Source organism: Ictidomys tridecemlineatus, chromosome 1 (assembly GCF_052094955.1).
Source record: "Ictidomys tridecemlineatus isolate mIctTri1 chromosome 1, mIctTri1.hap1, whole genome shotgun sequence".
Classification (NCBI taxonomy): domain Eukaryota; kingdom Metazoa; phylum Chordata; class Mammalia; order Rodentia; family Sciuridae; genus Ictidomys; species Ictidomys tridecemlineatus.
In genome coordinates this window covers 151689741-151705314 of record NC_135477.1, presented here as the reverse complement: position 1 = coordinate 151705314, position 15574 = coordinate 151689741, and the positions used below count along the sequence as shown (strand labels likewise).

At 49.6% G+C, this 15574-nt stretch overlaps 1 protein-coding gene across 4 annotated transcripts in view; it reads left to right on the top strand.

The window, feature by feature from the left end:
• The window catches only part of Cplx2 (complexin 2), an 83172-nt gene extending 78938 nt beyond the window's left edge, over window positions 1-4234 (top strand). For all 4 annotated transcript variants that reach the window (XM_021731559.3, XM_040273550.2, XM_005333134.5 and 1 more), the window contains one exon: window positions 98-4234. In XM_021731559.3, coding sequence (XP_021587234.1) covers window positions 98-295 — 198 coding nt within the window. In that variant the 3' untranslated portion in view covers window positions 296-4234. The remainder of the gene's footprint in view (window positions 1-97) is intronic.
• The last annotated feature ends 11340 nt before the right edge of the window (window positions 4235-15574 follow it).

The following is a 15574-nucleotide window of genomic DNA, read 5'->3' as shown; positions in this document are numbered from 1 at the left end:
CTCATGAGCATGTCAACCTATCTGCATGATCTGGAGATTCAGCTCTCTCCTGTGTCCTGCCCACCTTCTTCATACTCCTTTCTGCCTTTCTTCCCAGTATGGGCTGAAGAAGAAGGAGGAGAAAGAGGCAGAGGAGAAGGCAGCCCTTGAACAGCCCTGTGAGGGGAGCCTGACCCGGCCCAAGAAGGCTATCCCTGCAGGCTGCGGGGATGAGGACGAGGAGGAAGAAGAGAGCATCCTGGACACGGTGCTCAAATACCTGCCTGGACCACTGCAAGACATGTTCAAGAAGTAACCAGCCCTCCTGCCCCATTCCCTCTCCACTTGTTACTTTTTTATTTTATTTTAATTTATTTTGTTCTTTCTTTTCTTTTTATTCAGTTAAGTCTCAGTTCTGAAGGGGAAAACCTCAGTTGGCCTCTGCCCCCCTTCCCTGGCCAGGGGCTCCTCCCCCTCAGCCCTCCCTTACACTCACCTTCATCCCAGGGTAGCCATTCCCATTCCACTCCCAAACAGCTTGGAAAAAAAAAAAAAAAAGGATTGACAGCTTTTCTCCAGCAGGGGGCGTTGAACCCAGGGCCAAAGGCACTGGGTGGCCCCCTCTGGAAGCCTAAGTTCTATGTTAGTGTGGTAACCCCCATACATTCCTTCGTGCTCCCCACTGCCAGGAGGACCACTGTCCCCAGCCAGCCAAAGTAATGACACATTCCAGCCCTGCCCAGCATGCTGATCTTTGGCTTCTGATACCTCAGTGGGCCACATGGTCAGGGCAGGGGCACTGAGTGGCCTGGCTCTGAGGAAGGGAATCAGGGTAAGCCTGTTCCATAAGGTCCTAGCCTGAGAGGGCTTGGGTCTGGCCAGGCTAGGGTCTGGGCAGGAGGTTGAGACTCTTCTCCCCTCTTCCTGGTGACACCCAGCCCAGGAGCACACCCTTCCCCAAACCCCTCCCGGAGAGGCATGGCCCCTGCCAAGTTGGTCCCTCTAAACAGATCCTCTTTGGACTTCAGCACATCTGTAGAGGAGCCCCAGGGTAGGGCAACCCCTTTTCCCCTCACCCCACTTAGGTCCTGGGACCCCACTGCCAGGTTGGACCCAGCTTACCCAGCCAAGGGGCTGCCCAGGCCCACAGAAAACACTTGGAGCCATTGGGCAGTGATGGTCTATGCCATGGGACACCCCCCCATTGGTGTGGCCAAGCTGCCCCCATTCCTATCCATCCCTCTTTCCCATTTTGTCCTGTCCATGTGCTTCCAGGGCCCCATGGTCCCCAGGAGGACCCTTCCCGGCCAAAGCCCCAAGCCACTGGGGAGAAGCCAATTCCCACTTGACAGAAGGCATCTATCTGTCCATTCATCCTATTGGCCAAGAACAAACTCTTCTCTGGGATGTATGGGACTGGCATTTGTCCCCCAACTACCCCCTCCCAGATGATCAAGGCTTCCCATTCAGTCAGTTGTATGAGAATGGGTTGAGAGAGGAGGGGGGAAAGCAAATGAGGGAGGAAAGTGTGAGTCCATTGTGATATTGTGTGGCTGAGACCGTGTAGCAGCGATTGTGTGTCCGGAGACTTTATGCATATATGTACAGTTAGAGTGAGGTGAGTCTTGAGGATGCGTGTGTGTTAGTTATCAAATCTCTCTTTTAGAGATTGTAGGTTAGGCAGCCTTGTGTATGCGTGCTTGTTTGAGGTGATGTATTTGAGTCACGATTATGTCCTAAGTGTGTGATAACCATCTCATGTGTTTAAGCTTGCATGTGTTAGCTTGAATATGCATGAGTTTTCAAAACGGCATTGTGTGTCCGGAGTGATAGATTCATGGTTGATGTAGAAGTGTGTGTTTGAGAGAAGTGTCAGACGTAGTAAGACTGTTGTGCATGTGTGTAGGAGTCTGAAAAGGCAGTTGTGTGCATGGATGTGTGCTTGGAGAGAAGGAACGTGAGGAAGACGCCCCCTCCAAACCCTGAGACCCTTGGTCACAGAGGGCTACATCCAACAGGAGACCTTGTCCTTGGCCTAGAGTCCTCTCACCCTTGGAGGGTTCCTGTCTGAGGTTCCCAGAATTCCACTGGGACAGACCCAGACAGTGCCCCAGGAAGCCATGCTAGCCCCTTACCAGGGCCTATCCCAAAATCAGGGGCCAGGGAGGGGGCGACTTGCCTGCCCCTGAAGCCCCTGTCCCATTGGCCCCAGTTTGCATTCTGCGGGTTTTCCATTTTAGTGGATTTATGCTTTTATTTCAGAGAGACAGGAGTCTTCTCTGTCCGTTTCCAATAGTTAAAGCCATATCAGTTAGACTGCAATACTTTAAAGATGAGACAAAACAATCCATATGTTTAGGGAACCAGAACAATCCCCTGGTCTGTCCCTTCTCTGGGGAGCAGGGCCTCGGCAGCTCCAGCTCCCTGGACTTTCCATCCACCCCCGCCCCCTCCCCTTGTGCCCCTCTGTGAGTCCCTCCAGGGGACCATTGTCTGTCCGTGCCTGTGTCTGTGATGGGGAGCCACCTCGCACCCCTGTTGTCTGCTTGTCTGTTTGTGTCTTTTACCCAGGCAGGATGGTCATTCTCAAGAGGCCTGGGGTCTCAGACCAGAGACAGACAGGGCCCAGTTCAGGGGCCCCAGACCTCCCTAAATCCTGTGTGAGTCCCACTTGGACATAGGTGTGGATACCAGTGTTGAGAGAGGTCTCCCCCTTGACAGAGACCCTCAGACCTTGACGCTAATGCCAGGGCACAAGGTGATGCAGATGAGCAGGGGACCCAGCCATATAAGATACCCTAGGTGCACCTGAGGGACCCCAGGTCCTCAGATGGTGTCCCTGGTGGTCTCCACAGCCCCTCTGGATCCCCAGGGTGGGCTCAGGGCTTCTCAGCTCCACCTCGGTGCCCTCCAGGCTGGGCTGGCTTAGTCTGGGTGCACCTCCCAGGCTCCTCCATTCTGCTCCCAGGCAGCAGGACTTGAGGTCTTTCTGGAGGCAGGGGTCAGGGAGAGAGTTTCTGCCTGGCATGCACCTGGCTCTAGCCACTGCCAAGTGACCACTGTCGGGTCCAGGGGATAGAGTGACTCTCATTTCTGACAAAGATTTGACTGTGGGTAGAAGTCAATGGGTGGCCCAGAAAGGATGTCTGTCCAACCCACTAGTTGGGGGGGGGGGACAAAATGTGCATGGGGTGTTGCAGCAGGGGAAGGGAGGGTCACATAACATACCTGCAATGGGAGATGTGTGTGACCCACTTGATAGAAGGAACATGAGTGTGTCACACAGAAATGGGGCAGTATAACACACTGAGTGGGGAAGGCCCCAGAATTCAGCACACATACATGACACCCAGGGAGACTAGGGAAGAGCAATCATTGGTAGATGGTCAAAATGGACTGAGGTCAAGGGAGCATGCATGTGCTTGCAGGGAAGGCGACCCAGGCTCCTGTGGTCTGGGATTTACCACCAGGGAGAAGGAAAAGGACTTCTCTGGATCTCCCTAGGCTGAGCTCTAGTGATGGACCAGAATTTCCAAATGTGGATGTTCCCTACTCTGGGTACAAAAGTGCCCGGAATGTGTGTCCTTAACTGCAAAGCTTCACGAGGTGCTCCTTCAAATAGAAGCAGGAAGCCGAGAGGCCATCGAGGTGTATAAGACAAAGAGAAGCATTGCAGCCCAGGACCCTTCATAGGTGGTTCAGCCAGTTGGCAAAGCAGCAGTGGCTAGAGGGACATGGGGAGACTCTCCAGCCCTAAGAGCCCCCAAACACCCAGCTGTCAGGAGTTCCCAGCCCAACAGCCCACCTGTTCCATCCACAGGCTCCTGACTACACAGGGAGGCTGGGAGTCAGACCGACTCCAATGGGGGATGTCTCCCAGGTCTTAAGACCTTCCTCCCACCAAATGTCCCTGGCTCCAGTCCCCACTCCTGTTGCCCTACCCTCTTCACTGGGGAGAGAATGGGAGGTGCTCATTGCTGGCCCTGGGGTGCAGGTGAGGAGTCCTACTGAGACCCAGGTGAGATGGACCATCCTGCTCACGCGGGGGAACCCCTTTCCTACATTTGTGCTGTGTCCTTGTTGCTCTGCTTCTTTTAAATGTGTCAGTGCCTAGGGGGAGGGGAGGGCCACTCCCTCATGCCCCCTTGAACCTGACCAAAAGCCATGGCTGTTGCTCCCCCCTTTGTATGATGCAAATGCTAAGATGTACAAAACCAACCATGACAAGAAAGAAAAAGACCTTGTACAGCAACAATGTGTCTGTCTATCTGCTCTGTCCATCAGCACCACCAGGATTAAACAGAGGCACTGACTCACCATTGAGGAGAGAGCCCACAGAGCTCTAGAGGCCCCAGAAAAATCTTCCATTTAACCCATCTTCTGGCAAGGACATGATGGAAATGACTCCAGAAATCAACTGAGACCAGTTGGGGCTGGCCCCAGAGTTCCAGGATCACTCACCACCTTATGGCAACTCTCAACCCCAGAGGCCAGGTGGTCAGGCTGACCCCCATATTCCAACTCTCACCACTCCCCCAAGCTCCTCAGGGTATGTTATTCTGAGAATACCATAAAGTCACAGGTGGGCACAAGTCTATAAATCAGTCATTCCACCAACATTGATGGAGCATCTACTCTCCACTCTCTGCCAGGCCATGGGTAAGAAGCTGGGGACATACAAAGAGGGCTCTACTCAGCATTCCTCCTGGACACAGACGCTTCCCAGGTCTTTTTGAGGAGTCCGGACCAGACCAGAAACCCCCTCCTCTCTTGCATTCCCTCCAGTACCTCACCTGAAATTCTCAGCACTTCCCATTGCCAAGCACGGGGTCTCCCACATCCTGGCTACCCTCTTCCCTCCCACTCATCCTCTCCCCATCTCCCAGCCCCTCCTAGGAGACTTGCCAAAATGCATCCCCTGCACAACACCCTCCTATGCCTTGACATCTTCCTACAGGATAACATCTAAATGGTCAAAATGGTCCTGAGTGATGACCCCAACCTAGGTCAGACCTTCAGCCACCTCGATTTCAAGTGCCCTCAGTCACCACACATACCATGCTGTGTTATGCTTGAATATCCTATCCCCTGTGCCCTGGATGAATGACACCTCCCCTTCCTTGGTATACTCCTCAGACTTCTCAAGATTCAGCTCAAATATCATCTCCTCTATGAGGTCCACTCTGATACAGTTCCTTGTCCCCAGAGCAGAGTCTTACTGTATTTACGTAACACAGAGCATCACAGCTGAGTGTTCTGGGTCACATTCTACCACCAGAACGATGATCTTCAACAAGTCACTTAACCTGAGTGTTTGCTCACAGGTAAATAGTATGAGAACAATTCCTCTGACCTCCATGGCTGTTGTGAGAAGTAAACAGGGCCCTGCATGCACATTCTTATCACTGAGCGTCAAGCATTCTGTGCATGGCTCTTTGCAAATTCCATTATAAGTTGTATCACTGTGCATGTCTCCCTCCCTAACTTAAGAGCTCTATATGGGCAACACATACTTATTATCTCTCAATTTCTGGGTGTTAGGGAGGCTGGGCACAAGTTTAGCTGGGTCCTTTGCTTCAGGTCTCTCAAGAAGCTGCAGTGGCAAGGTGCAGACCAGGATTGGGGTCTCATTGGAAGGTTCAGCTGAGCCTTCCAGACTCATGTGGTTGCTGGCAGGATCCAGTTCCTATTAGACTGGTGGCCAGAGATCATCCTCCATTCCCTGCCATATGGCTCTTCCATTGATACAGTTCACAGAATGCTAGCCTGATTTGAGGCATGCAAGCCAAGAAGGCAATAAAGAGTCTGCTAGCAACCTAGAAGCCGCAATGCTACATAACCTCATTGTGGAAGTGATATCCCATTACCTTTGCCATTTCTTGTTGGTTAGAAGAAAGTCACAGGTCCCGCCCACACCTATAGGAAAGCGATTACACAAGAGTGTGAATACCATGGTGTGGGATCACTGAGAGTCTCAGAAGCTGCCTACAAGAGAAACAGCCAAAAGTCTCCCTTCCCTACAAACTGTTAGAGTTGAGCAGGGCCTCAGAGAAGCCACAGTTCCAATCCTCTTCAGCCATAGGGTCCCAAATGATAAAGGAATGGGTCAGCACAGGGGCAGTGGCCAATGGCAGTTTCCCCCAGGACTCCTGCCAAACTAAGGTCATTCTCTGAGCCACTGACTGTCTCCAAGGCCTGTCAAGGCTGAAGACTGGAGAGAAAGACAACAGCCGGGATTTGGGTTTCCCTGTGAGTCCATCTGTGCGTTGCCCAGCACCCCAGACACGACCTCCTGAAACCCAGATCCTTCTTTAGTAAACAACTCCCTCTCCTCTCAGAAACCATTCCCCTCTCCTTTCCACTCAGATCCCAGTGTGCCTGTGCCCTGTGCCCTGTGCCCTGTGTCCTGGTGGGTAAATACCAGCACCCCTGGGTTTTAATCCTGAAATCCTTATTCTAGGAATCTTAAACCTCTCTGTTGAAGAATTACTCACTGAGCTTCTACCACATGCTCAGCACTGTCCTGTGCACCAAGAATACAAATCACCCAGCCCCCTCCATCCAGCATGGGACACCAGTCAACCGGGTGCTTGGTAAAGGCTCCCTGGAAAAAGGCAACATCTGAGATGAGTCCTCCCTGGAGCAGGAGGGCAATCCAGGCAGAGGGGTTAGCTTAAGCAAAGGCATAAGGGAAACAAAAGTAGTTCAATCTGGGTAGTAGGTTAGAGGGGGAAAGCAAGAGATGTCTGCAGGGACTTACTGAGCTCCCAGAGAGAGACTGAGAGTCTGGGGACATCGAATGGTACACCAAGCGATGGAGCTTGGGCTCTCCCTGAAGGCCATGGGTATTAATAGTGTTAGTGTGAAGGGTATTAATACAAAGGGTATTAAGCAAAGGTGTGACATGATCAGGTATGTAGATGGAGCGATTATCAGTTAGGGCTGCAAGGGGAATGAACTAAGAGTAAGAGGAGCTCCAGGGAGAAGCTAGTGCAATGTCAAGTTGGAAATGACCTCTGGAAAAGACAAGGGGATAGGGTGAAGCAGGGATATATGGGAAAGCAAATTGGCTGGATTGGAGGTGGGGAGCATGGAGGAGTGAGGTTCCAGACTAATTCCCGTCTCTCTACCTTGGATGATACCATTCTCCAAGGTTTGGAACACAGGTGGAGGACATGAGTTTGAGGCTTCTGGGTTTGAGGCATCTGGGGAGAGTCTGGTGGGGTATCTGTGTTCCCCCCTGGCTCACCCAGGAGAAGCACAAGGCTAACCCCAAATAGAGCAAGGTCTCGGCTATTGGCTTCGCCATAGGACCAAAGCATCTAGAAAATAAGAAACCTGGAGTGGGAAGGGGATTTATCCACCCTCCCATGCAGCCTGAAAATAGCTCCTGTGTCATGTTGGTGGAGGGCACTCTTGGCTTGCATTCCCTCAGTTATCAAAGGCTTATTCTAGTCAGCCTTCATTTTAGTCAGAGACAGCCCTTCTTTATCCTAAACTGAAAGCTGCCAGGAGGCAGGGGGTTAATGAAACCTCCTCCGGCATCTCCCTAATTGACTGCAAAATCCTGCTTCCAGACCACTCACTTAGCACTTGTAATTAATTGGGGTTTCTTGCCTGATCTGAGAGATGATTCAATACCCCCTAAGGACAATGTTTTCTCAGCTGGGATCCTCCAGCTGGAGAGGTCTCTCCACACCCAGTCTCGCCATGGGCACCAACCCGGGTATGAATGCAGACTCCAGCTCTCCCTCTCTCCAAATGAGCTCAGGCAGGGCCCTTCGCAGCTTGAAGCATAGAGCTGGCCCATGGTACTGTCTCCGTGGGTGACATCAGAACTGGTGTCAACTCTCCTTGGACTCCAGATCCAGGACATCCACCTTATCCTGGGACAGGCTCCGGGGTCTACAGCTTTTGGCCACATCAGCTCCCTGCTGCTCTCATTGCGGGAGCGCTGGGCATGCCTTGTCTCCATGAGGGTTGAGAGAGCCCATAGTAATACACATGGGGAGGGAAAGAGGGCCAGGGAGCCCCCACTCACCAAGCAACTGTGTATGTCATACTCAAGAGCTAATGGCTTTAAAGTCACCTCATCCTGACAGGGACCTATAAGGTTAGTATTATCCCACTATAGAAACATGGAAACTGAGGCTTGGAACAAGAGGAATACAATGGGAATGAACTTTGACTTTGAACCCAGACAAACCAAGTTTGTATGCTGTTTCCTTCCAATCTTGCACAGATGGCTCAACTGCTGCAGACCTTGATTTCCTTATTTGTTAAAAACTAAGTATAATAAAGTCCAACCCTGCTACTAGTAACATTGAGGAAATTAAATAAGGTCATGTCTAAGGGTCCCCTATCGCAGTCCCTGACATAGAGCATGTACTTAAAAATCGATTGCCACTGCTACTAAATACTACTGCTAATTTGGCAAAACTGGTGAAGGAACATAATAAAAGGAGGAGTGGAAATGAGGGAGAAGAAATTAAAAGGACAAGGAGAAGAATTCATTACAATCATTACAAATTCATTACAAAATCCTCCTGTCATTCAAGCCTGGATTTGAAACAATCTGTCTTGTGTCTTTTCACTGTAACAACAAGACAAGCTGAGAGGAAAGGGTCACAAGAAAGTTAGGGGACAGAGAGAATAACTGTCTCCTTCAGGAAGCTCTCGTGAATCTCTAGCTCAGAAGAAACTTAGCTATGTGTCGTAGTGATTTGTTGCTGCATAACAAATTATCCCTGAAACCTAGTGATGTCAAGCAGTAAACATTTTTTCTCACATTTTCTCTGTGTCAGCAATTCTGAAATGGCTTGACTGGATAGTTCTAGATTGGGATCTCTCATGAAGTTGCTACCAAGATGGCATCCAGAGCTGCAGTGTCATCTGAGATTCTCCTGGGCTGTGGTGGCTCAGTCACTCTGCTGGCAACTGCTGCTAGCAGGAGATTTCCTTTTCAGGAAAGGCTCTTTGTAGAACTTGAATGCCTTCACAATATGGCAGCTAGGTTATTTAAGAGAGCAAGGTGGAAGCCACAGTGTCTTTTGGAACCTATCCTTGGAAGCCATACACCATCACTTCTGCAGTATTCTATTGGTCACCCAGACCAGCTCTGATTTAATATGGGAATCCCTGTGTAGAGCATGAATCCAGAAGGGAAGGTACCTGGGGACTGGGGCTCTCCTGGAGGATGCCTACCTCACAATGCATACCTCAACCTCCTGCAGCTCTTTCTTCAGCCCCAAGTCAGTAAACTCCATTCATCCACCCATTTAGAGAATGTTTCCTTGTTCCTTTCTGCCTTCAGAAAACTCTCCCCAGGGGACTTTTCCATGTCTGTGCCTGGGCTAGGCACTGCCTTTCAGACTTGAATCTGCCCTCAAGCTCATAGTCTGGACATGAAAACCAGCACCCCGCTGCTCATCAAGGGAAAACATCCAAATTTTTCTCAGACAGACCTAGTTCCAGGCTTGGACCTTTGAAGCCCTTGAACCTGGAGCACTTTATTTTTACCTCTTAGGGCCTTTATTAAGAGGGAAAATAACTTGAAGTCCTACCTACTCCAGGGACTGAGGCAGGATTGCAAGGTCAAGACAAGCCTGGGGAACTTAGGAAGACCCCCATCTCAAAAATTTAAAAAAAAAAAATGGGGAGGAATGTAGCTCAGTGGTAAAGCGCCCCCGGTGCAATCTCCAGTACCAAAAAAAATAAATAAATAAATAAGAGGGACTATAAGATTTGCAGTGTCAGTTTCACAACACATATTCTAAAATGCCAAACACACTGTAAATTTTTTAAAACTGACAACTAATACTATTAATACTACTGCTCTAAATAAATGGAAATTGTGCCCAAACGTCTGGACAGCAACCTGTCAAGGCTTCCTATGCATCCCAAGAGAAAACCTAGGCACTTGCACCCCAAAGCTGGCCCCCTGCTCCTGCCTGCCACTTCCACCTCCTCCCAAAGGCCTAGCCAAGTCTTGCCTTGTCTCTGACAGCCAGAAGCTCCCTGGCTGCCAGCACTAATCAGCAACTCCAGCCGAGACCTCAAATTGATTTGCCATCGTTTAGCTGAGAACCAAGAGCTCTTCTTGACTTGCAGCCAAAATCCATTCTGTGATAGCAAAGTAATCACCTCCGTGGCGGGTGTCCGGAGAATGTGATAGAGATCTAGGACAAAAAGTCTCCATCCTACCACCCAGAACCAGAGCCTCACTGCAGCTCCATCTTTAGTCCCACTCCTTCCTCCTGCATGTGTGTGGGCCATCATGTGTGTCCTCTCACAACGGTGCCTGTCCTCTGCACTGTACGTGGCCAGATGCAGTGGTTCTCAAACTTGCCAGCACAGTGGATTAACCTGAGATAATCTTCTAAAAAAATACTGATGCCTGACTCCAGTTCAGTCCCCGACTTTGTGACTCAGTTGGTATGGGGTGCAGTCTATGGCCAAGCCACCCTGAATGCACCTGGTCTCATCTGATATGGGGTGCATCCTGGGCACGGAGATTTTTAAGAGCTTTCCAGGTGGTTCTAATGAGCAGGAAAATTGGGAACTCACTAGTCAAATACAAACAGCACTGAATACCCCTGGGTGCATTTAGACACTCCACCATGATTTATTGAGCACCTACAAGAAGCCAAGCACCGTTCTAGGAGCTGGAGATGCCACACAGAATAAAGTCATTGCCTGCATGGAGTTGACATTCTAGTCAAGGGGCAGACAAAGAACAAAGGAGCAAGTAAAATGTACACAATGTTAAATGACAGTGCTTGAGAAGCCTCATGTGGCCAAAGCCAATCAGTATGACCCCTGAGTCACCCACAGACCTGCCCTATCTGTTGCTGACCAATCTCTAACCCCACTATCACCTGGAATCCAGACTGAGACTTCTAATCAGCCTATGGGGACCCCCCAACTCACATGCCACCCCCAGCCCTGGCAACACGCTACGTATTGAGAACAAGCACTGGTGAGGCTCAGCTCTGATGGTAAACACATGGGTTGTGATGGCCCCTGATCATCTGCTCAGGCCCCAAATCCTCCTAGGAGCCCGGGGCCTGCCTCCCCCACACCCAACCCTGCACGTGGAAAATGGAGCCTGTCCAGTGCCTCCCAAGAATGACCACAGATCCCGAGTGTAGCTCCACTCACTCCCCACAACTGTCCCTACAGAAAACGCACTGGGTTTTCTAAGGATTTTTACTACTAGTGTCTACACACACAAGAAAACAGATGGGCTAAGCAGATGGGAAAAGCCTGAGTGGCCAGGTTGTGGGAGGTGGAAGGTCCCTTAGAGACTATCCAGTCCCACCCCCTCACTTTATAGGGAGGTCCAGAGAAGCTAATAAGTAACTTACTCAATGTCACACAGTAAAGCAGCAGTGGGACCAGAAACAATCCATGTCTCTTCCCAATCCAGTGCTCCCTAGGACAGAGTGGGGAGTACCACCCATTTGGTAAAACAGCACCCTGAATTTCTTTTAGGAGCCTACTGTTCCCCACTCTTCCCGATCATCTATGCATGATTTGGATGGAACACAATCCAATCAGCACCAAGTGTTCCCCTGGCTCTATGATGGGGACTTGGGGGACGTAAGGCAGGACAGTAAGATTTGCTGAGGCTGCCATAGCTCTTCATCAGTGGACTTGAACCTGCAGACCGTGAGGCAGGAGTGGCCACTGCCACGTTGCCATGTCGAGTGGGCTGAGGCTGAAGCCAATGTGAGACGAAGAAATTTGTGAAACGAACAGAAATAGAATTGTAGGGACATCACCTGAACCTCAACCAAACTGTCCCTGGAGGAATTCCTACCTGTGGCTTTTTTCATTCCCCATGTCAATGAATCCCTTTTTTATGGTAGTCTGTTCTTATCCACGGGGTTATGTTCCATGACCCTGTGGATTCTTGAAACCTCAGATGGTACATATCATGTTTTTTCTTATATATATATATGAAGCTATGATAAAATCTAATTTATGCCAGGTGTGATGGTGCACACCTGTAATCCCAGCAGCTCGGGAGGCTGAAGCAGGAGGACTCAAGTTCAAAGCCAACCTCAGCAACTTAGCAAGGCCCTAAGCAACTTAGTAAGACCCTGTCTTGAAATAAAAAAGGGCTGGGGATGTGGCTCAGTGGTTAAGCGCCCCTGGGTTCAATCCCCAGTATGAAAAAAAAATCTAATTTATAAATTAAGCATAGTAAGAGATTAACAATAATAATGGATCATAAGGGGCTGGGGATGTGGCTCAAGCGGTAGCGCGCTCGCCTGGAATGCGTGCGGCCCGGGTTCGATCCTCAGCACCACATACCAACAAAGATGTTGTGTCCGCTGAAAACTAAAAAATAAATATTAAAAATTCTCTCTCTCTCTCTCTCTCTCTCTCTCTAAAAAAATAATGGATCATAAAATAGAATGACTATAACAATATAATAGAATTTCCAGCATCACTACTCTTCTACTTTGAGGCCATTATTAAGTAAAATAAGGGTTACTTGATCACAAAGTAATGGATGAGAAGGATTTCACCAAACAAAAAGATGATCACTCTCCTCAAAAGAGGAGAAACACTACAAGAGGACCCTGAGATACTTGACTTCCAGTGACTTGGGAGATACAAAATCATTAACAGCTTCAGCTCAACAGCTGTTAGCTAAAATGGGGTTAAAATGCACTTTGGAAAATTTGGCTACTGCTTTGTTAAACTTACACAAAACTCTTAAATGCTTTCATCCTAATGATAATGCTGTTCTTTCTTATACCCCTGTGATGTTGCAACAGTCATTCCAATAACCAAGGCAGTGCCTAAGTGACTAACAGGTGGATGGTGTACACAGTGTGGATATGCTGGGCAAAGGGATGATTCACGACTCAAGCAGGACGAACAGAATGCATGCGATTTCATCATGTTACTCGGAGCAGCGTGCAATTTTAAATTTATGAGTTGTTTATTTCTGGAATTTTCTATTTAATATTTTCAGACTGCAGTTGACCACAGGTAACTAAAACCATCCAAAGTGAAAGGGCAGAGAAGAGGGACTACTGTACTTAAATCTAGCGTGAGGTTAGATTTCTGTCACACACTAGTCTAACCACTAAACATAGGAAGCCCTTTCTGGGTCTCCCAAAAACCCACTTGACTTACATCAAACTATCCTGCTTTCTGATCTCCACTGTGCTTTTACCCTTTATCTTTCTCAACTCTTGGAGTTCACAGAGCATTGTCCCTCTCCTCATGTGGCACCGGCGTCTCTAGCTTCTTCCACATTGTGATGGACAGACTAATGGTTCCCCCCAAAGATATCGATATCCACAGGTCCTTAAACATGTTGTTACCTTACATATCAAATAGGAATTAAGGCTGAGAAGAAATTAAGGCTGGTAATCACCCAACCTTGAACTAGGGAGATTATTGTGGGTTATCCAATGGGGCTCAATGAAAATACAAGTATCCTTAGAATGGAAGAGGGAGACAGAAGAGAGAACCGGGGCAATGGCAGCATGAAAAGGACTCAGTCCAGTATCTCTGGATCTCAAGACGAGTCAAAGAATATGAGTGACCACTAGGAGCCAGAGAAGGTAAGCAAACTGATTCTCTGAAGAAAACAGCCTTGTGCAGACTTGACTTCAGCCCAGTAAGATTGAGCCCCAACTGATTCCTGATGTCCAGGACTGTAAGAGAATGCATCTGTGTTGTTTAAGCCACTTTGTTTGTGTTAATCTGTTACAGTAGCCATAGGAAATCAATGCACACATTAAGGACCCCAATATTGGCACTCAAGAGATTGGGTGACAGATATCTCATTCCTTCCTGCAGCCCTAGTTGAGCATTAACCATTTGCCTGACTCTGAGCTGGATGCTAGGAACAGCAATCTGACCCTCTAGGCACCAAAAAGTCAGCCACGGGACAGAGTAGTCAACTCCGATAGAGCCCCTCAGTGCCATAATGGAGAAGCATGCAGGATGTCAACAGAGCCCAGAGTAGAGACACCTAAACTTGCGAAGAGCAGGGAGGGTGACATTTTCAGGGAGCTTTTCCTAGAGGAGTCAGAAGCTGAGCTCACTCTTGAATGAGCAGAAATTTAAAACCCAAAGCAGGGCCTGGGGGTGTAGTTCAGTGGCAGACTGCTTGCCTAGCATGTGCGAGGCCCTGGGTTCTGTCCCCAGGACAATAAAAAGTGGAGGAGAAGGCATTCCAGGCAGAAGGAACTGGGTCGGGGAAGGAACGGAGTTGGGGGTGGGTCCTGGCTTTCTGGCCCCTGCTAGTGGGTGGACAGTAGAGCCCCTCTTTGAGATGGGGCACCACAGAGGATGATGAGTACAGGCAGAGTCTGTGGAGCCTGGAACTGACCCAGAGACATCCAGGAGGTGGTTACCCAGAAGTGACCTCTGAGGCAAGGGCAGGGAGCTGAGTCGTTGCTGAGAGGCGGAAGGGCAGGAAATAAGTAAGAAGAAAAGCAGGCTGGGGAACTGCCCCAAGACTCCATATAGAACTGGGAGGATTCTTGGAGACAGGCAAGAGAGGGTTAGGGTCCAGGAGATCACAGCCTCCTGTCCAGCTATCAGGGAAGCCAAGGAGCCCCCAAGATGAGGGTAAACCCTGTAGTGGTCATAAGAACCAGCTCCAGGGTTGAATCAGCACCCTGCCTACACCCAAGGATGATCATGGCCGTACCTGCTGCCAAGAAGTGGTTCACACCATGATGATAACTTTGGGTCATGGAGAACTCCCAATCTCAGCCTTCTTGGCAAAAAATGAGACGAGGGGGTTTTCTGGTCCAGACAGACTCAGCCTCCTCCCCTCCCCTACCCCAATGCACGCACAGTTCCCACAATTGTTTTTTCCCCTCATCTGCCAAGCTCACCAACCTAAGGAGCATTTAATAACTGGCTGCCAAGTCCCCTGGGGACAGGCTAATGAGGCTGCCTCCCTGTGTCCCGCCTCCTCAAGGACCCAGAGCTCTGTGCCCTGCCCCTCCCCACCTACTCCCACCTCTCTTAAACCTTCTGTCCTTCCCACTGAAGAAATTGGACCTAGGGAGTCCCCATCTGAGCCCCTGACTGCCAGATGAGAAAGGAAGTGTCAGGTCTGGGGGAGTCTAAGAGGAGGAAACTGTCCAGGCTAGGACACTGGGGACAGGAGGCGAAGTCTCTCTCTGCCAGTGTCTCATAGATAAATTTCCTCAGAACATTTGCTAAGTGGCTGCAGGGCACAAGCAGCACCCCCACTTACTATGTTTCTGGGTGCATCAGGCTGCCTCCAGGTCTCCGGCCCCTGGTCTCAAAGGGGTCTCAGCTAGGAAGAACAAATGCTTGAACATCCAACAGACTCAGGGAACTTGGCTTCCCTTCCTCCCAGGGGTGACATTGTGGAAGTTTCCGACTTCCTAGAACCTTGGTTCCCTCGGCCTGGAAAATGGGGATGATACAGCTTCATGCAGAGAGGATGAAAGGAGATCATATATGGAAAGCCTCATACACAGAATGTTAGAAATAAATTATAGACCCGAATGTTTCAAATTGCACTCTCTGGCAAGGTGAGGTATCCAATCAGGATGTAGTGGTTGCCCTGGAAACAGGTTTCTCT